The sequence below is a fragment of the Marmota flaviventris genome, chromosome 9, assembly GCF_047511675.1.
Source record: "Marmota flaviventris isolate mMarFla1 chromosome 9, mMarFla1.hap1, whole genome shotgun sequence".
Taxonomy (NCBI): Eukaryota; Metazoa; Chordata; class Mammalia; order Rodentia; family Sciuridae; genus Marmota; species Marmota flaviventris.
This window is the reverse complement of record NC_092506.1, coordinates 102,682,476-102,702,492: the sequence shown is the minus strand read 5'-3', so window position 1 is coordinate 102,702,492 and position 20,017 is coordinate 102,682,476. Positions and strand designations below refer to the sequence as shown.

Sequence of the window (20,017 nt, the reverse complement as noted above, 5' to 3'; positions counted from 1 at the left end):
TTGGCCTCTTCTCTCCACTGTGGCAGGACATATGCTCAGAGGAAATAAGCCACTTTAATATTTAGACTGAATTAAACAGGCTGGTAAATCTGCTGATACCACTGCAAAACCACCACTTTAAGTTGTATATGAAATGTCCCCCCAAAGGTCCCTATGTTGAAGGCTTGGTCCCAGGGTGGTGCTATTGGGAGGTGGGATCTAGTGGGAGGTCTTTAGGTCATCGAGAGCATGACTCTGAAGGGAATCATGGGAGCCAGGTCCCTTCTTCTTCTTTTGCTCCCTGGATCATGATGTATGTGATGCCAGGTGTTTCCCCCATGATGTGCTACCTCACCACAGGCCCAAAGTGGTAAGGTCAATTGATCATGGACTTGAACCTCTAAAACTGTGAGCCAAAATAGCCCCTTTCTCTTTACGAATTGATGATCTTGGGTGTTTTGTTATAGAGATGGAAAACTGACTATGTAATCATAATCATGTCAGGCCAGCCAACATGATTTCAAGAAGAAATGTTTTGGAGTTTTCTGCCTCTCACACACATTCAGGCTCCCAGTGATCTGGGTGGTGTTTATATTGTGGATCTGCATTTCCAGTGCCACGAGATGGAAGTGGACTTGCTCAGTCAGGGGCCTGGGGTCCTGCTCCAGTTCTTCCCTGATTGTTACACCTCCTCTTGCACCCTCAGTATAGAATGAAGGGTTGGACCAGAGGATCTCGGAGTGTTTTCCAAAGGGGTAGTGACTGCTGCCGCAGCAAAAGCCACCATGGTAACAAGTACAGACTCCCTAAGGGCCAGCCATTCCCAGGCTGTCCAGACAGTCCTGCCCTAGTTAGCAAGCACATGGCCTGCATCCTATCTCTGCATGCTGTGTGGTGACACATGCTTTTGCAAAACTTGGCTTTTATCTAGGTCCTTTGTGCATGTGATCTCGGTGGTGCTCACCATACTGCTTGAAGAAAGGCAGAACATTTTACAGGTAGAGTCGGGATGACTGTCCCAGGTGTCCTGATTCTTACTCTCATCTCTGGTGCCCTACACCCTGCTGTTCACAGCCATGGTCAGTTCCCTGCTGTGACAAGGGGGTTGGTGAAGGCAAGGACTCAGTCTCAAAGTGTGGCCACTAGAAGGGACTGTGGGAATCACTGCTCATTCAGTGATCTTTGTTACCAAGTGGGCTGCTCAAGGTCACACTGGGTCTCAGGCAATGATGAAGACAGGGCTTTAGGGGGGAGGGGCACCTGCTAGGCAGTGTTCCCTCGCCTCCTCCCTTCTTCCCTCCTCACAGGCAGAGATGCTTTCTGTCCTTCCAGCCAGGAGGCTGCTCAGATCAACTCAGCATCAAGCTGCAGGGGCTGGGAAGGAGGGGGCGGGGCAGGATTGCGTGGGTTAGTAACATGGGCCACGTGTGTAGCGGAACTTCTATCTGGGATAGAAGCCATCTGGGAGAGATGGGGGCGAGTTCAATTCCCCTTTCACTCTTGGAAGAAGGCTCTCTTCAAAGCAGGGGCGGATACACGTGGAGGCACCTTTTTTTTTTTTTTTTTAAGGCAAAGCTTTATGCAGATCACCTGCCTGTAACTGTGGGGGTGGGAGGGTGGAGGCTGTGGGTGGGGGCTGTCACTTACTGAGGGATGGGGGCGGTTTGAGGGCTGCCACTTATTGAGGGGGTGAGGGAGGGTACCGTCACCTGCTTAGGGAAAGAAAGTTGGGTCGGGCCTGTCACTTACTGAGGATAACCACAATGACGATAGTCGCCAGGCTCAGCAGTACTGCGATGATGGGGATCCCCACCTTTTTGAAGGTCTCCAGGGGAGTGCGGGGTTTGCGCAGGGTGGTGGCATCTGTAAGGAGGTGTGAGGAGGGCAAGAGTGTGCAGTCAGTGCTTGGAGCCCGCCCCCGCCAAGGCCCAGAGCTCCCACCCTCTGGCCTGTGGCAGGAATGCCTTGGGGACAGTTTTGGTTGATGCTGGGGGCTTGATCAGCACGCGGCCACCCACCTCCTCTGACCTGGGCTCACCCATCTTTCATAAGTGCTCCTGAAATGAGCCCGCAACCCATCTGCCTCCCCCTCGTCTTGCCCTAACCGGTTCTGGGATGTGTCACCCTGTTTGGTCTGAACTGTGCCTGCCTTGGGAGAGGCCAGTCCCCTGGGGCATGTACTTGAGCCCATCCTCATTTATTGTGCTATCGTTTACCCTTTTCCTGACTTGTCTTTCTTTGTATATCTTTTTATTTTTAATTGACACACAGTAATTGTACATATTTATGGGGTATAGCATGGCATTTCAGTACATGTATGCAATATATAAGGATCAGACTGGAGTAATCGACATACCTGTCATCTTAGACATTTACCATTTCTTTGTGCTGGGAACATTCAGGATCCTCTCTGCTAGCTCTTTTGAAATATAATTGTTGTCAACCACAGTCACCGTACTGAGCTATAGAACAGTAGATATGATTTTTCCTATCCAGCCACACCCAACTTATCTTCTGAATAAAATAGAAGCTCCGGGAGGGCAGAGGCCTTCAGCACAGTGAACGCTTAATAGATGCTTAATAAATAAAATCTTGTGCACCCTGACAGCCTCCATCTCCAAGTCAAACCAACAAACAGTGAGTCCCCAGCATGGCCCTTGTCTTTAAGGAGATTGCGATTCAGAGAAGAGAAAAACAGGAAGACAGTGTACGTTACTAGAGACATGGCCAAAAGCAGACTGAGGAGGGCTTCCCGAGCAGGTGGCGCTTAGATATAGGTGGAAAGGAGGACCTGGACCCTGCGCCAGCCCCAGCACAGGCGTGGAGGTGGAGAACCATGAGGGGGTGGGGTCCTGGAATCTGAGGTGTCAAAGCATGTCAGGAGGGAGGATAGTAAAGTCAGTTTGTGGAGACTCTCAAAACCATGCTTAGGCTGGGAGCAGTGGCACATGCCTATCATCCCAGTGGCTTGGGAGGCTGAAGCAGGAGGATCCCAAGTTTGAGGCCAGCCTCAGTCATTTAGTGAGACCCTGTCTCAAACTAAAATAGAAAAAGGGCTGGGGATGTGGCTCAGTGGTTAAGTGTTCCTGATACCAAAAAAAAAAAAAAAAAAAAAAGGTGCTTAGGTGTTTGAGTTTGAATTTTTATCTTGAAAGTGGTGAGTAGCCATGGAAAGTTTTTGAGCAGTGAAGAGACATGATAAAATTAATATTTAGAAAGAGGAATCTTTTGCTGGGGAGTTGATGAATTGGAACAAAAGATCCTGGGATCAGGGAGCAGTTAGGAGTCCTTTACTGCCTAGAACAGGGGTAATAATAACTCCGTGTCCATTTCACATGGCTATACAAGGAGATGGGACTTGGGAACAACTGGGAAATGCTAGATTTTCAGGAAGTAAGAGGTAGCAGAGATAGGTCCTTTTCAGTCCCCTGTCCTTGTGGGCCATAAGCTGAAGGGGTGCAGGGACCTCCTCTCTGGGGAGAGCTGGAACAGGAATTTGGGCACCCTGAGAAACCTGAGAAAGTGATAGGCCTCCCTCCTGCCCTGGACCCCATGTGACTTACTCTCTCATCCTCGTTAAGTCTGCAGTCTTAGTGAGGCCTTTCTTGGTCTCCCTACCTAAAATGAAACCTTCTAGCATTTTCCATCCTCCTTCCATGTTTTCTTTTTTCCAAAAGCGCTTATCCTCTCTAACATACTCTACATTTTGTATGTTTTGTGTATTTTCTGTCTCTTCTACCTGTGCCTGTAATGAAGACTCCAGGAGGTAGGCCCTTGTGTCTGTTGTGTGCACTGATGAGTCCTAGGTCCCCAGAAGGGTGCCTGCCCCGCGGCAGACACTCCACTATTTGTCCAATGAACAAAGGAATTGCTCTCGACTGTTCCTGTAAGCACACCCTTCCATCTTTCTTCCAGGTCTCATTTTATTCTGCCTTAAATGGTAGCTAGTCAGGTGTCTGGCTGTATCCTTCTCCTCAGCTCTTCAAAAGCAAAGAACATTCTGCCAGAGACTGGTGTCCCATAAATGCTGATAGTAATGACTCTGCTGGTAAGGGAAAGCTGAAAATTTATGTTTCCATAAAAAAGTGTATTCACCTTAGCACCAAGTAGCTTATCAATAATGTGAGCTGATATCATCATTTTTCAATGTTCCACAAGCCAAGCTGTTCTCTTTTCTGTGTGCATGGAAATGTTTCACAGAGGCATTCATTCATTCAGCATGATTAGGTCTGAGCCCCTACTTCTGGAGGCAGGAGATGGCTTGTTTTCTAGGAGAGCAAATGACCTATCAGGGGCCATGAGTTCCTGTGTCCAGGGCTCAAGGCCTCTGCCTCCTGGGCATTCTCAGGAAGGTCCTGCTCCCCTCATCAGGAAGGGAAGGGACTTCATACTTAGTTCAGATTCCAGAACCCACGGAGCTAGGAATGGCCTCCCTGCCTGCTGCTGTATTTTCTTTCAGCCTTGCCCGTTGCTGCTGGACAGAGCTTCATAAAAGCTGGCCTTGGGCCTGTTGCTTTCCCCTTGAGAACTTATCACAGATCCTTACAGCTTGCGCATCTGGACCACCCTCCTGTCTGTGCTTTCTAAACCAGGGTGATTTGGCCTTGCTCTCCAGTGGGCTTCTCCAGCTCCAAGCTCTGCCCAGACACGGTTGTTCCTTGGTCCTGGAATGACTGGTATTAATTCTCACCTCTGCCTCTAGGAGCTCGGGCCCTTCCCCCCTCCACTGAGACTCGTCACTCTCTTCTGCCCCTGAGAGGCTACTCATCCTGCAGGGACTGGCCCAGGCACTCTGCCTGACCCCTGGAGCAGCACTGATCTTTCTGGTTTGGTAGTTCTCAGGCTTATTCAGGGGGTGAAGCACTGGGAAGCTTGGTGTTGTGTTCCTGGGGGACACCATGGCCTCTGATACATTAATTCCAAAGTACAAACTAGGTGCTGTTTTTTATTTGCTGAAGATTCCATTGATTGTGAACATTATTAACTTGTGACCCTGAACTGAGAAAAAAGCTAACTAAGCAGGATTGAATATTTTCTTAATGATCTGTCATATTAATCTGTTCCTTGCTCATTTGTTTTGCTGTTCTAGCAGGCTATCAGAAGTAGGTATCAATGGTTTAAGAAGGTGTAAAGGGTTGACTGGGGTTGTGGCTCAGAGGTAGAGTGCTTGCCTCACATGTGTGAGGAACTGAGTTTGATCCTCAGCACCGCATAAAAATAAATGAATAAAATAAAGGTATTGTGTCCATCTACAACTAAAAGTATTTTAAAAAAGAAGATGTAATGGAAGGAAAAAACCCTTATATTTGAGAACATTCTGCTTATTACCTTATCTTTCTCCTAAAATTAGGCATTGCCACTTTCTTTTCTACAGGTGAAAACACTGGTGTCCAGATGGTTTCTTGTTAGCATGGACATGCTGTGAACTCCATGAGGATAAGGACCTTGCTTACTGCTGTAGCCCAGCATCAGCCCAGGGCCTGGCACAAGGAATGAATTGGGGGATCATTGTTCTTGGGACTGTGGTTTGTGGGTTCTATTTCCCCAGACCAGGCCTCCTACTTCTAGAATGAATCCTGAAATTCACTGGTACTTAATGCTTGTTGAATGATGGCTGGATGAGGGATGGATGACACCCACAGCAGTTAGCACTTGGGATAGATGGTGACGGCCACGCAAGGGTGGCTCAGTATCTACTTGGTAACTGAAGCAGAAGCTGAAGGAGACATAGGGAAGCCAGACTTGAGCTTACCGGGGCTGTTCAGGGGTTGGTTACTGCCAGGATCCTGTAAATTAAAGGAAAAACATTGAGTTGAGTCGGGGAACTCCTCAGACCAGGGCTGACAGCTTAGGGGAGAGTCTTGGTTGATTTGTGTCCTCTTCTTCCTGCTAGGTCTAAGTTGGAGTTGCCTGGATTACTTGAGGTAGGTATTACAAGGACTGGGAGGGAAAGCGCCTTCCTTCCTTTCATTCCCAGTGCAAATCTAGCCTGCTAGAGGGACATCTTGCCCGTTGGTGTCACTGGGCCAGGGATGACTGGCTGGAAGACTGGCTGATGTAGCTGGAATCTGCAGGGGCTGAGTAGGAACACAGGCTCTACTTCCTGTTAACTGTGTGCCTCAGAAAGTTTCTGAATCTTTGTGAGCCTCAGATTTACCCTCCAAAAAGTGGGGGGAAAAACATCTACCTCAGAGGGCTCCTGGGAGGATGAAGTGAGTCATGTGGTAGAAAGTGCTAGACACACATGTGCCTCTCCTCCAGTCTCTGTGCTTCTATGCACTGGTACATGTTTTTACCACAGCACATTTCTTTTTTCTTTTTCTTTATGTATATATTTTTTTTGGTTGTGGGGATTGAACCCAGGGCCTTGTGCATGCAAGGCAAGCACTCTACCAACTGAGCTATATCCCCACGCAAAGCACATTTCTTGATGGGTGGTCACTGGTTTTTTTTCTCTCTCTTCTTTATTTGGTTGATTTTCTTTTTTATTTAATTTAATTTAAATCGACAAATAATAATTCTGTTTGTCACTCTTTCCTATTGCCTTTTTAACCTTAGTGTTTGGCATTGGGCTTGTACTTAGTAATGACTCAATAAATGACTTGAACCTAATGGCTGTCTAGACTCTGCACCTTAGCTGGTTCCCAGCTGCCTTTTCTCAGTCATCACCCATGCTGGATGGAGGGGGCAGGTGGGAACATGTTAGGGGTGTTGGAGGAACTGCATAGAGATTGGCATGGTTTACCAGGTGAGATGATGCATGCCTGTAATCCCAGCGATTTAGGAGGCTGAGGTAGGAGGATCACAATTTCAAGGCTAGCCTTAGCAACTTAAAGACACCGTCAGCAACTTAGCAAGATTCTGCCTCAAAATAAAAAAATTAGAAGTGCTGAGGAGTTGCTCAGTAGTAGAGTGCCCTGGGTTCAATCCCCAGGAGAGGGGAGGAGGCAGAGAGAGAGTTTGGCATGGCTGGAGAGGGAGGTGAGGTCAGGAGAGAGGAGGAGGCTAGGGGTAGAAAGACTCCACACATGTTTGAGAGATAAAGACAACGGGCATTGCCAATGCACTGGATGCCCTTGGGTAAGGGTGTCTGCTGAGATGTTGAAGGCCAGAGGGGGACTGGTTGGTAGGATACTAAGAGCATCTGTCTAGTGGGTCCTTCCCTATCATATCTTCTTTTCCACGGAGTCACCTGGGCATACATGCCTGGATTACTTGAGGTAGGTAGTACAAGTATTTTTTTCTTTATTGTTAATTCAGCGAACATCTGCTGTACCCTTTGATGGACCAAAAATTGTGCTAGAAGCTGACACACAGAGGGAACAGAAAGCTTACCATCGGCACCTCCCTGGGCCTTCCCTCTTCACGGAAAGCTCAAGTGACCCAGTCCCCAACAGTGGCTAATGTTTCCAGCTGTTGTCCACTGAAGACATTACTTTCCTGTGTTCATATATCAATACATGTCCACATCATGTACAACCACAAGAACAGGAAACATTCCACATCCATTTGCAAACAATAGAGAAAGAAAAAAAAGTGAAACAAATCCAAACTGTACACTGGAATGACAGGGACTATTAATGTCTTGTTAATCATGACATCCTCAATGTCTCCTGCAAGGCACAGAATATAGTGAGTGTTGACTAAATATTTGTTGAATGAGAAAATTCATGAACCTATCTTAGTTTTATTATTCAGACTCAGACCAGCCTTCAAGAAACCAACTGTGGTATAATTGCACACTAAAATATTATGTGTTAGTCAAAAGAAATGAACAACAGTGACATGAAATAGTATAGATGGCATTAGCAATATAACACTGAGGAGAAAAATAAGCCCCCAAAGATTACAGATAGCCCAGAATCTCTTTCATTAAGAAGCAAGGTATTGATGAAGGTGGGATTTGGGATGAGTGAGTCTAGCAAAATTCCTGCCTTGTATATCAAAGATGTACATTCAAATATACTTTCAAGAAAAGATAGCCTCTTCAACAAATGGTGCTGGGACAACTGGAAATCCATATGTAGAAAATGAAATTTAACCCCTATCTCTCACCCTGCACAAAACCCAACTCAAAGTGGATCAAGGAACAAGGCATTAGACCAGAGACACTGGTCCGGCTCTCCATCATGTCAGCTTAGGAACTGACTTCCTAACAAGACTCTTAAAGTGCAAGAAGTAAAATCAAGAATCAATAAATGGATGGCATCAAACTAAAAAGCTTCTTCACAGCAAAGGAAATAATCAGGAATGTGAAGAGACAGCCTACAGAATGGGAGAAAATTTTTGCCACCTACACCTCAGCTAGAGCATAAATCTCCTAAAGAAATAAAAAAACTTAACACCATAAAAAAAAAAAACCCAATCAATAAATGGGCAAAGGAAACAAATAGGCACTTCAGAGAAGAAGAAATATGAATGGCCCACAAATATATGAAAAAATGTTCAACATCTCTAACAATTAGAGAAATGCAAATTAAAACTACTGAGATTCCATTTCACTCCGGTCAGAATGGCAATTATCAAGATTACAAGTAGCTGTAAATGTTGGTGAGGATGTGAGGGGAAAGGTACACTCAAACATTGCTGGGGGACTGCAAATTGGTGCAACCACTATGGAAAGCAGTATGGAAATTCCTCAGAAAACTTGGATGGAACCACCATTTGATCCAGCTATCTCATTCCTCTGCGTATACCCAAAGGATTTAAAATCAGTGTACTACAGTGACACAGCCACATCAATGTTTATAGCAGCTCAATTCACAAGAACTAAACTATAGAACCAACCTTGAAGCATTTCAACAGATAAATGGATAAAGAAATTGTGGTACATATGCACAATGGAATATTTCTCAACCATAAAAAATAATGACTTTATGACTTTTGCCAGTAAATGGATGGAACCGGAGACTATCATGCTAAGTGAAATAAGCCAATCCTCCCAAACCAAAAAAGCAGAATATTCTCTCTGATATGCGGATGCTAACACATAATAAGGGGGGAGGGAAGAACAGAAATTCATTGGATTAGATAAAGGGGAATGAAGGGAAGGGAGGGAGGATTGGAATAGGAAAGACAGTAGAATGAATTGGACATTATTTTCCTGTGTTCATATATGAATACATGTCCACCTCATGTACAACCACAAGAACGGGATCTTAATTAGAATAAATTATACTTCATTTATGTATAATAATGCCAAAATACACTCTATTGTCATGTATATCTAAAAAATAAAAATGTACATTCAGTATTTATTGAATTAATACACAAGAGAGACCTACTACTACTTCAGGAGGGGATGCATGTACCAAGGAATGGGGAGGAGGGATTCCAGGACCGAATGAAAGTCATTCTCTAAGTCCTGGCCTTTGTTGGGGCTGGTGGGTTTATGGAGGCTAACTACATTGTTAAATCAGCAACAAGCAAGTAGGTTAATAGTGAAAATAGTGCGTGGGTCAGTAGTGAAAAATGTCATGAATTGAAGGTGCTGATCTAGGCAATGCTATGCACCCAAGATTCAAAGGGAAAGTAAAAAGCCACCCCCTGCCTGTGCTGAGTGGTCAGGGGAGGTCAAATGCTTGTCCTCACAGTGCTTTCCCCTGTCTCAAGTGCAGCCTGAATCTTTTCATTTAGTGACTCATTCTTTGGCTTTTCTTGAAGCTCTTGGACAAACATCTCTGATGCAGAGGGATCAGAGATGATGGGAAGGGGAGCTGCTGAAGGCCAAGGGTACCAGGGCTAATCGCCGGGGGGGAGGTAGGAGCATTCAGGCCTGCAAGCGGTGATTGGGGACCATCTATGTTAGAGAATTCTGGAACAGGACAGAAACAGGAACTCACAGCTAGCCCCATTCCTTTTAGCCTAGAATCAATCCTGAGCCTAGGAAAGGAGAGAATGCAGCTGAGACACGTGGGTACCAGATGAGATATGGAAATCCAGTCACCTTCCATCACTCTGGTGGGTCCCTGCCACCATGACAGGGATGCAAAGTTGAAAAGGTCTCTAGAGACCATTCCAGACAACTCCACCTGAGGCCGGACAGGGAAGTGTCTTGCCTAGACCAACTGTGCACCTTTGCTTTGCTGGAAACATCTTAGTTTATCCTTAACTTGAACTCAGCCCCTGCTCACAACTGCCACAGGTCAGCCCCAGCCCAGGCCAGGCAACCTTGGCAGAATTCCCCTTCTGTGTAAGATGCGGTCTGGGCCAGGCCCGTCGGCTGTTGATTCAGTCTACTGCAGGGCCCTGACTCATGGGCCTCCTCTAGCCCGTGTCTAACCTGGGGCTCAGCTGGGAATCCAGCCCCTGCTGTGTGGAGCGCTGTGGAAAGGCAGGAATGCTCAGGCCCTCAGGGCCCAGGAAGACCCAAGCCAGAGAAGGTGGAGGGTGAGGTGGAGATGGGACTAGGCAGGTGTTTGATGGTTGAGAACACCTGCCATCACCCGATGAGCTCAGAATCTTCCTTCTCTGCTTCTTGATTAGTCATTGGCAGCAGAAAGACATTAATCTAGGACCCAAATGTGGAGGCAGAACAATTATCTACTGCAGTTAGGTATTGCTATATAGCTTACAATATCCTTTTTTCCCCCATAAATGCTCTCTGATTTAATCCTTGGAACAACCTAGAGAAATTTTCCCCATTTAACAGAAGAAGAAACTGAGGCTCATGTACCTGAGGTGGCTGCTATGGCTTCAGAGAAAGTGCATGAAAGACCCAGCCTCCTGCTGGGCTTCTGGACCCAGGGGACTGTTTTCATTTCCCTGAGGAACCCATCTGGGCAAGGGTCATCGGCTGGTGCTGGGTTCTCTTGATTCTCTACCGCCCTTCGATGTTGTCTTGCTGAAATCGACATGCAGAGATTGCCCCCCTGCATCTCCCAGCCCTTCCTTAGTTGGAAGGCACGGTGACCTCTGCTTGGTTCCTGGCTTTGCCAAGTCATCTATGAGGGGTTAGGGGAGGACAAGAGATGTCCCTCCAAGAACATATCGACAAAACAGCTTAGAGCAGGTCTGGACACCCAGAAGGGGCTTTATTGATACTAGATCCCCTTCTTCCATCTCCCCTAGGCTTGCACCTTTCATCTCTGCTGCTCCTTCCCCACCCCTATTATGTTTTAGATCTTGGGGAAACTTCCGGGCTTAACTCAGATCCAATGGCAACAGGGTTCTACTTCCCTTCCAACTCAGAAATGATGAACTCAGACATCAGGTAACTCTTTTGTGTGTGTGTGTGTGTGTGTGTGTGTGTGTGTGTGTGTGTGGTGGTGATTAAGTGCTGCAGAGAAGCTACAAAGAACCAGCCTGGAAAATGTGAGTTCTCTTCTCACCCCTTCTTCTGACCTGCTGTGTGGCTTTCTGCACACCTTTCAACCTCTCTGAACCTCAGAGTATGTCAGGTATTTGGGAACTTTCTTCCAGAGGTGACAAGAGAGTGTAGAGAGAGTGTATAACCTCACAGAGAAGCCAGTGTTGCACCAGGGTAATAATGGGGAGGGAGGCCAAAGGAACAGAAAGCGGGGCCAGCTCCTTTGTCTGCCTTCCTTGGCAAGCAGCCTGTCCCCCAGGACCTTATTTCCCTCTTCCTTCTGCAATGCTGACTCTCTGTTGCCTTGCTCTGGAAAGAAGTCAGCAGGGGCAGAGCTGGAATGGCTGAGGTGTGGGTGAAGACAGACTAGCAGGAGCATAGAGAGCTGGACTTTATATACCCCGGGATGGCCTGTGGCAGCTTCAGACTCCCATGGGTGCCAAGGCCCTGGCTTCCATGATTTCAGAGGGAAAACCTGGAGTCAGAGATGCTGCTGTTGCTAGGTGATGGGATAAGTAGATCCTTTGGGGCTCTGGCAGGTGGCAGTGAAGTTGCTGAGGCTAGTAACAAGGTGAGGGGGAGGCCTGAGGGAGGGGTGGGAGCATTGTCTGGGTGTGCCAGGAGACCAGAGGCCGCTCGCAGTCAGCTCCAAGAGCAGGGCTCAGCCAGGCTGGGTCGGGTGCTAGGGGGCTTCAGTGAGGAAGCCTTGCACTGCTCTCTGACCCCCAAACCAGCATCCCCCCAACCTCACTGTGAGCTGCTGTGTCCTCTCCACCTGCAGCTGGGGTGGGCTGTTTGATGCCTTTGCCTGGCTGGAAGCAGGATCCTGTCTCTGGGGGGCCTCAGCTATGACAGGTAAGGCGGTAGGGAGGGCTGTTACTCTGACGAGGGGAGGGGGCTTGCAGGTGCCAGGACAAGCCCAGCTGTGATGCAGCAGCTCAGAGTGCAGGGAAGGCTTCAGAGGTGACACTCATGCTGGCTTCCGAGTGGCCTCAGACCTGTGACCTCAGCTCCAGCAGGTCCCCTACAGCCCAGGCTACCACAGGCTGTCATGAAAAGCAGACAGGGGAAGCAGCCTCACGGACTCTGCCTTGGGTCTAGGCGTGAGAGCAGCACACTCTCCTTCAGGTCTAACCTCAGCCTCAGCTGCTACATTAGAAACCATTTTGCCTTGTTCTAAGCCATATAGGTGCTGACCTGTTGGCAATTTGAGCTGGGCACCTCAGTCCCCATCTCAGCGTATAATGGCTCCAGGGCAGGGCCTGGGGCAGACAAGAGGTGTCAGGTGGCCTGTCATTATCCTGCTGCCAGCCTGCTGTTCAGCTCTGTCATTTAAGAATTAGCCTTTGTGTTCAGGTGCAGCTCTTAACTCCAGATAGGGCCTGGAGAGAGGGGGGCGAGGGAACTATCCCTGTTTCACAAGTGGAGAAACTGAGGCACAGTGGTTATGCTCCCTGCCCACTGTCACATGGCAAGACACTGAGAGGGGGAGGAGTGGGACATTAGTACAGGCCCACTGGGTGGAACTGAATGCAGAATGCTTGGCCCCAGGCAGGTAACCAGTTCGTGCACACTCCTCCCAAGGGAAGCAGTCCGTTTTCTCCTGCCTTTCTGAATTCTCAATTGTTCTACTTTATTGCTTTCCCTTGGTCCCTTGGTGGTGGGTCCATCTGAGTCCACCTTCCCTTCCCAGCATGGTCTGATGGGAAGGGAGGCGGCTCCACCTCGGGACACCTGAAGACAATGCCTGGCCAGCGGTGAAAGGGGACTGAAGACAGCAAACAAGGGTCAGGTCACACTTAGTCTGACAAGGGCTCTTGGGGGCTGCCATTGGGAAAGGCTGATGGATCATGAAGTTTAGAGGGGTTCCTTAAATATTTCTGCCTACCCTGCACCAAGAAGCTCTCATCCATGATGCGGTCTGAAGTTTATAAAAGAATCCCACAGAATTTATGCTGTCTTTGAAAAAATCATACTTCCTTTTAGCTGTCCTGAATTGTCCCTTAAACTTTAAGGAGGTGGAAAGTGGTGGGATGGGACGAGGGAGTTTAGTGGTAGAAGGTTTGACTCCTCTACTGGTGTGCTGAGCAGCCTGGGAAAGGCAAAGTGCTTTCCATCTCCTAGACCCATTTCCCCCTCTTTGCAACACAGAGATACATCCGACTTCATGAGTGTTGGATGATGGGCGAGACTCTAGAAAGTTCTTCCTGCTAGGTACAGTGTGCCTTTTCAAGCCTGTTGGAACCTTATCTGGTCCTCTCCCAATCTCACAGACTTGTCTATGATTCTTCTTGGTTGGCATTTGCGTTTGAAGGTCTTAGTTGCTCTAGTCAGAAGGTGAGGTGTCCCCTGTGCCTGCTCCTCCTGAGTGGACATGCTGGCCTGAATCCAGTCCTGCCCCTTCTCAGTAATATCAGCCTTCTCAGAGCAAGTTGGTGAATTGTTCTGAGTTTCTGGTTTTCCATCCGTAAAGTGGGGAAGATATGATCTAATTCAAGGGGTGATTGGTGAGGATAAATGAAAGGTTGCTGTCTTCTCCTGGGCATCTCCAGGTCTGGTCTTATGGCAGGCCTGGTTTGGTGCTTGAAACAGAGGAGTTTGGTAAGTGGACATTGGTCCCCTCCATTCCAATTACTCTGGAAGCTGGGGAGCAGAACTGCAGCCAATGTCAGGGAGGTTCTGCACTGGGGCTGTACAGGGGCAGGAATGAGCAGTCTCCTTTGTTCTCAGTGCTTCGATGATAACTAAAATCTGACTCCTCGCTCACTTTCCTGGGAACTCTGAACTCATGATCCTATAAATAGTGCTTCAGTGGGGCTTCTGTGACTTCTCTGCATTAATACTTTGCGGTTTCCCAACCTGGTGTTCCTCTCCCACTTTCCTGCCCACTCATGGAACTCTGTGAGCACTTTGTGAAGCTGCTCCTTGCTGGGATGCCATTTGCTAGAATGGCACACAGGCTCTGGAATCCTGCCTCCTGGGCCTGAATCCCACTTCACGGGCCTGAGGCCTTCGGCAAGTTATTTAGCCACTGAGAGCCTCAATTTTATATGTGTATGAGAAAGAGATAGATTCAATAATGAGCCCCAAATATGCACAGCATATAACATTGCCTGGTGCAGAGAATGAGTACAGTAACTACTAGTTACAATAATAGTAGTATTTTATTCATTCAGTGAGACACTTTTGGTGGGGCTAGAGACACAGCAGTGAAAAAGAGGCAAAGTTCTTCTGCCCACGGAGCAGCTATTCTATTATTGTTTTTAATAATTAATAACAATATTGAAATGGAACTTGGTAAGTGCTTGTTATAGTAGATATTCCAAAAGCCTTTCATTATTAATGGGAATGAGCCGAGTAGAGGCCTGACATGTATGTAGCAGGACCTGGACAGATGGTAGCTATTCTGAGGATTTAATAGGCCAAGGGGCTGACAGCAGGAGGGACAGCTATGGACTAAGTGTGTTAGGGAGAGTGATCAGGGCAGTTAGGGGACCTAAAGTGATGTCATGTGACCTCTGTGGACACTCTGAAAAGAGGGCAAAGGGGCAAAGATCAAGGGAAGGACAGGACCAACAGGGTCCCTGAAGATGTGATGACCCTCTCCAGAAAGAGGTGCAAGTGTTTCTGGGGGCGGAATGAGGGGGTTTCAGGAGGCCCTTTGCTTTGGCAAAGGGAAGATTGTTAAAACAACCAGAGCTTTCTAGAAAAGGAAGGCCGGTGGAGAAGCTGGACGGTGAAGGAAGCAGGCTCAGCTCTAGGGCCCTGGGGGATTACTCGGAGCCCCAGGGGGTCCCCCGGGGAGGGAGGCGGGGCCGGAGTGGGCGGGGCCTCTCCTAGGCGTCCTCTCACTGTGTTTTCCATGTGGGGTTCTGCGTTAGAGTGCGTGGCCTCTGAGGCCAGAATCATCACTTACAGGATCTTTAAGATTCTTCCCTGAGGCCTATGACTGGGAAGACCTTGCTGCTAGCCTAACTTCTCTTGTCTCCTCCCCCAGATAAATCTGGTCCTAGGTCTCATTCCCTTCCACTTTTCTCCGTGGTCTCATGGCAACTTGGTGGTTTTTCCGAGCAGCACTTGGTAGGAAACTCTAGTCTGCTTGAAAGTCCAAGTTATTTATGCTCACAGGCTTCCTTTTGCCCATGTGTTTGCTTCCTTCTTTGTGACCTTTTTCTGTCATCGCTGGTAGATTAGTAAGGGATGGAGTAGATGGTAGATTGCTAGGAGGTTAGTGAGGGATGGAGTCTCCTTGCAGAAGCCACCTCTTTCCTCCCTCCCGTTGTCGGCTGTACCGTCTTCTTTTAGGGCACACTCTGCCATAGGCTCTTGTCAGCTTCCAGGCAGGACAGTGGGGCACCTGCGTCTGCCTTCTCCTGGTCAACTCCAGGTGCTGGTCTTATAGGGCCTCATCCTGGGGAAGAAGGAGAGAACTCCCAAGTTTGGAGTCCCAGCTCTGTCTCTTCTGGGCAGAGCGACCCTTTTTCAAGTCACTTGGCCACTTTGTGCCTCCATTTCCTCATCTGTAGAATGAAGATTTCAATGTCCCAGAGAGCTGGTGTCACACTGAAAGGGAGATATTGGATGTAAGGTGCGTCTCCTACCACAAAATGCTGAGCTCGCTGCATTAGGTTGGAGAAGAGCCGCTGCTGCTGTTGCTAGTATTTTCTGTGAGACCACCAGGCGCTCCTACCCCAGGAGCTGGCAGGATCCATCTCCCTGGGGACTGGAGACATGATCATGGTGTCACGGTGGGAGTGGGCTGAAGGTGAGGGCTGACTTCAGCTCCAGTTAATCCTTGTTGTCATCTGTGAGTGAACAAGTGAACTGCTCTGTCTAGGGTTGGGGAAGAAGCAGTTTAACCTGTCCCCGTTCCATCTACAGAGCATCTGAACTGAGGGTCTACGTTTTGCATTCTCATCTCTGAATCTTCCACAGGGTCGTGCCAGTCCCTAGCCCATAGGAAGTGCTCAGGAGGCCCATGCTCAATGAATGAACGAACACATGCATGCATATTTACAGTGGAGGAAATTGAGACCACAGGAAGTGCCCAAATCATCAGTCATCTCAGCCCCACCAGTGGGCCAGACCTAGCTAGACCAATGTGTGGCAGGCTACTTTGAGACCAAAAATACTGCTGTCAGGGGCCATGTCAGTCTCTCACTCTCTTCCTTGAGTGTTCCTTTCATCTGCCACCTGTGAATTTTCGCTGCATGTGAGTTACCCTAGGAAGTGGAAGCTGCTCCAGGAGCTGGGGGTAGGGCTGGGGGTCTTGCAGCTGTGCCTCATTTACCAATTTCTGTGCTGCAATCATGATGGTTAGTCAGAGTGGCAGACTGGCAGGTAGAGTTCGACATGTCTCAGGGGGATTGCTAAATTGGCTCGGTGCAATTCTCCTTCTTCCTTGTCACTGGGGTTTCTAGGCAGGCTCAGGCCTGCCCCTCCATAACCCTCAGCCCTAGTTTTCTGGGATGGAAACTCTTTGGTTTCACCTCTGGTAGGACTGGAAGTGTTTGTGATTGGACTTGGTGAACTTGCTTTCAATATCTTATAGATCAAAAGCTGATTGAGGGGACTCGGTCTTGGGTCATTTGTCATTTATTCGTTCACTCACACATATTTACCAAGTGACTCTTCCAAGCCAGATCTGTGCTGTGTTTGGGACTAAAAGACATAGATCCTGTCTGTAAGAAGCTCATGGTCTGGAGGTAACAGGTTTCTAGAACGTGGCAGGTGAGTGCATGATATGTTGGGGATCACTGTTCAGGGAATCAGTGGGAACTCCGTGTTCCACTGAGGCTGGTTTTCTCTGGGCAAGACAGAAGACCAAGAAGAGAACAGGTGCCTGGGAATCTGAGCCCCATGAAGGTTTTCAGACCTTGTCTCCTGGTTGGCTCTGGGGCTTTGGGAAGCTTGTCCAGAGTTCCAGAGTCCTGTTTGTAGTCCATTTTTCTCATCTCTTCCCAGCATGAAGCTTCCTCTCCCGCCCCTCCTCATTTCCCACATGGCTCCCTTCCCCCTTCCCCAGCTCCTACTCTCAGCCTTCTCTGGTCCCCATGAGGCCACACCCTGGTTTAGTTTCTCAGCTCCTTATCTTGCATCACAGTACACATCTCAGTTGTTGAATAAACATGGGTTGTGTGATTATGTGATTAGTGTCTGTCCCTCCCCACCTGCCACCCCTCTAGACCCTGAGCTCCCTGAGAGCAGGACCCAAGTCTGCTTGTTCTCACCCGCGGGCACATCTCTAGAGCCTGGCGCAAAGATGGGCACATCACTGCCCTTGTGTGCAAGGGGTGAGGAACGCTGGACATCGGTTGTCCTGGCGGGTGGGGAAAACTGCCTGGGCCAAGTTCTGGAGGTGGCTCTGTTTAGCAGCCGCTGGGGTCCTTCCCCTCCAAGCCCTGCTGAGCTCTAGGGCACAGTGGGGATCCTAAACCCAAGTTTGCTGTAGGGGCTCCAGTGCCCACCACATGGGGAGAGGCCCCTCTATTCCCTAGGCACTTTTTCCAGCCACAGCATACTGCCCCTTGTCTCCCCACACTGCCACTTGTGTCTTGCTGGCTGCATGCAGTTCCCTCTGTCTGAAACACCCTTCCTGCTTTGCCTGACTGAAGGGAGCTGGTTCATCTTTAAAGGTACAATGCAAATATTTTGTCTTCTTGAACAAATTCCGGGCCACCCTAGAGGGAATCTGCCTTCTCAGCTACCAGATCACTTCTGGAATATACTTGTCACACTTTTTCTTAGAGGACCTTTAGGGTAGGACCTAGACCTTATCCCCTGCCCCTATTAAGAAGCTGACCAATGGCCAGTGAAATAGTACCAGTCACAGTGACAGTAGGCCCCCCCTCACCTGGGTAGAGAGATGACCAGGACAGCAAGCAGGAGGGAAACCTTTCTCCTCTCTTTCTAGGGCCTTTCATTGTCCACCTCTCAGGGTGCCATCTCAGAGCCCAGGATCACCCACCAAGGCTCTGGGCTCTGCCTTGGTCTGCATGGGCCCTGCACAGGCTCCCTGGACCCCACTGCCAGTAGGTTGGCCTGCCATCTTGCCATATCCCTTGAGTCCCAGCCAAATCCCTTGGGTCTGCACTAGACCGGCAAGGAAAGGAGGCAGTGGGGAGGGTGAGGAGGGCCCCCAGAGCAGCTAGGCCCCAGGTGTTCATACCCTTAGCTGAGGCTCATGGAGTGTCTGGGGTGTCCTGGGCAGTGATGAGTTAAAGCCAGTCATGGGTCCCTGACTTCCTCCTCGTCCTCAGTTGCAGAGTGAAGATGAAGGGACCCATCCCCTTGGGCCAGATACCAAACTCTGACCTCTGCCCAGGGCTGGTCCTCAGCTCCAGCTCTCCGGGCATGCCCATTAAATAGGCCCAAGGCAGTGCTGTTGGTAAGAGGAAACTCCACGCAGGACTCTGACCCTCTATGCCAGGGAGGGGCCTACGGATAAGGGAGGAGGCAGGGAGGGCTGAGCCTGACCCCAAGTTACCCCATCCTCTCCCAGTGCTGGGAGCTGTGATTATCCTGGCTTCATTAGTGGGAAAGAACAGGGTTATTAGGCTCAGGTGGGTTAGTGGGCAGCTCAAGGCCACAAGATCTCTCTACCCTACCCAGGAGAGGCTGGCCATCCTGCTGCCTTGCATTTTGGGCTCCAGTTCTGACCCCAGGAGGGCCCACCTGCCCTCCTTCCCTCATATAGCAACACCCAGCTTCTATCCTGGGTGGCAAAGGGTCAGGGTTAGATATGGCAATCAGCTGTCATTTCCTGGAATAGATGCCTCAGTAGTCACAGGACTTATATTTGTGTAGGGTTCCCTGGTTTGCAGAGCCTATTTCATGTATACGAGCCTATTCAGTCTCTCCACTCGCCCCATGTATGTTTGGGGTGATCATGGATCATATCATTTCCATTTTACAGGGGGAGAACACAAGTCTCAGAAAGGTTAAAGTCTCTAGACAGCACAGCTAATGAGGGAGATGATTCTGCAGTGCTTTCTCCTGTGACCTGCCCCAGAAACTACTCTCTTGTCTGCTCCTCTCTCAAGAGGTACCCCAGGTCTCCTCAGTGCCACCCAGTAGCAGCAGCAGCTGCCACCAGAAGGCAGGACTGCTCCTCTCTCTGATTCCCCGACATGGTGCTTCTGCATTCAGGTTGAGCTTCTGGGCAACCTCCTCAGATGGGACAGCAGGGCTCTGTACCAGCATCGAGCAGACAAGCCCCTCTTTCTGCTAGGAAAGCTAGAAACTAGCTAGGAACTAGCAGTTTGCCAGACTTTTCATTAGCGGGTCATGGAAGTGCTTGGGCAGGGAGTCAGGAGAAGGTCCCTTGAAGGCCCAGCAGGTGACACCCCTCTCCCTTGGACAGCCCCTTCCCTTCCTTTCCCTATTTTGGTTGCTGGGCAATTGCAATTTGGCCAAGGACTGGACCCAGCTACTATCTCTTCCCCTTCCTGGTCCTCATTGTGCTTAAAAAATGGAGTTGATTCTGTCTGCCCCAAGACAGTGAAGATTCTCTAGGTACTCGGAGGAGGAAAGGAGAGGAGAATTTCAAGAGAGAATAAGCAGAAGATCTCCCCAAGCTTCCTAGATTGTTTTGGGGGCATCTCTGCATTCTTTTTTTAAATTTTTTTTAGTTGTATATTAACTCAATGCCTTTATTTGTTTTTATGTGGTGCTAGATCGAACTCAGTGCCTCCCACTTGTGAGGCAAGTGCTCTACCACTGAGCTACAAC

General features: G+C 48.9%; 1 protein-coding gene across 1 annotated transcript in view; it reads right to left on the bottom strand.

Moving 5' to 3' along the window:
- Positions 1-20,017, bottom strand: part of Tmprss4 (transmembrane serine protease 4) — an 80,388-nt gene that overhangs the window by 12,842 nt on the left and 47,529 nt on the right. The window contains exons 2-3 of the mRNA XM_071616994.1: positions 5,732-5,765; positions 1,729-1,842 (exon numbers count right to left, since the gene is read on the bottom strand). Coding sequence (XP_071473095.1) covers positions 1,729-1,842; positions 5,732-5,765 — 148 coding nt within the window. The remainder of the gene's footprint in view (positions 1-1,728; positions 1,843-5,731; positions 5,766-20,017) is intronic.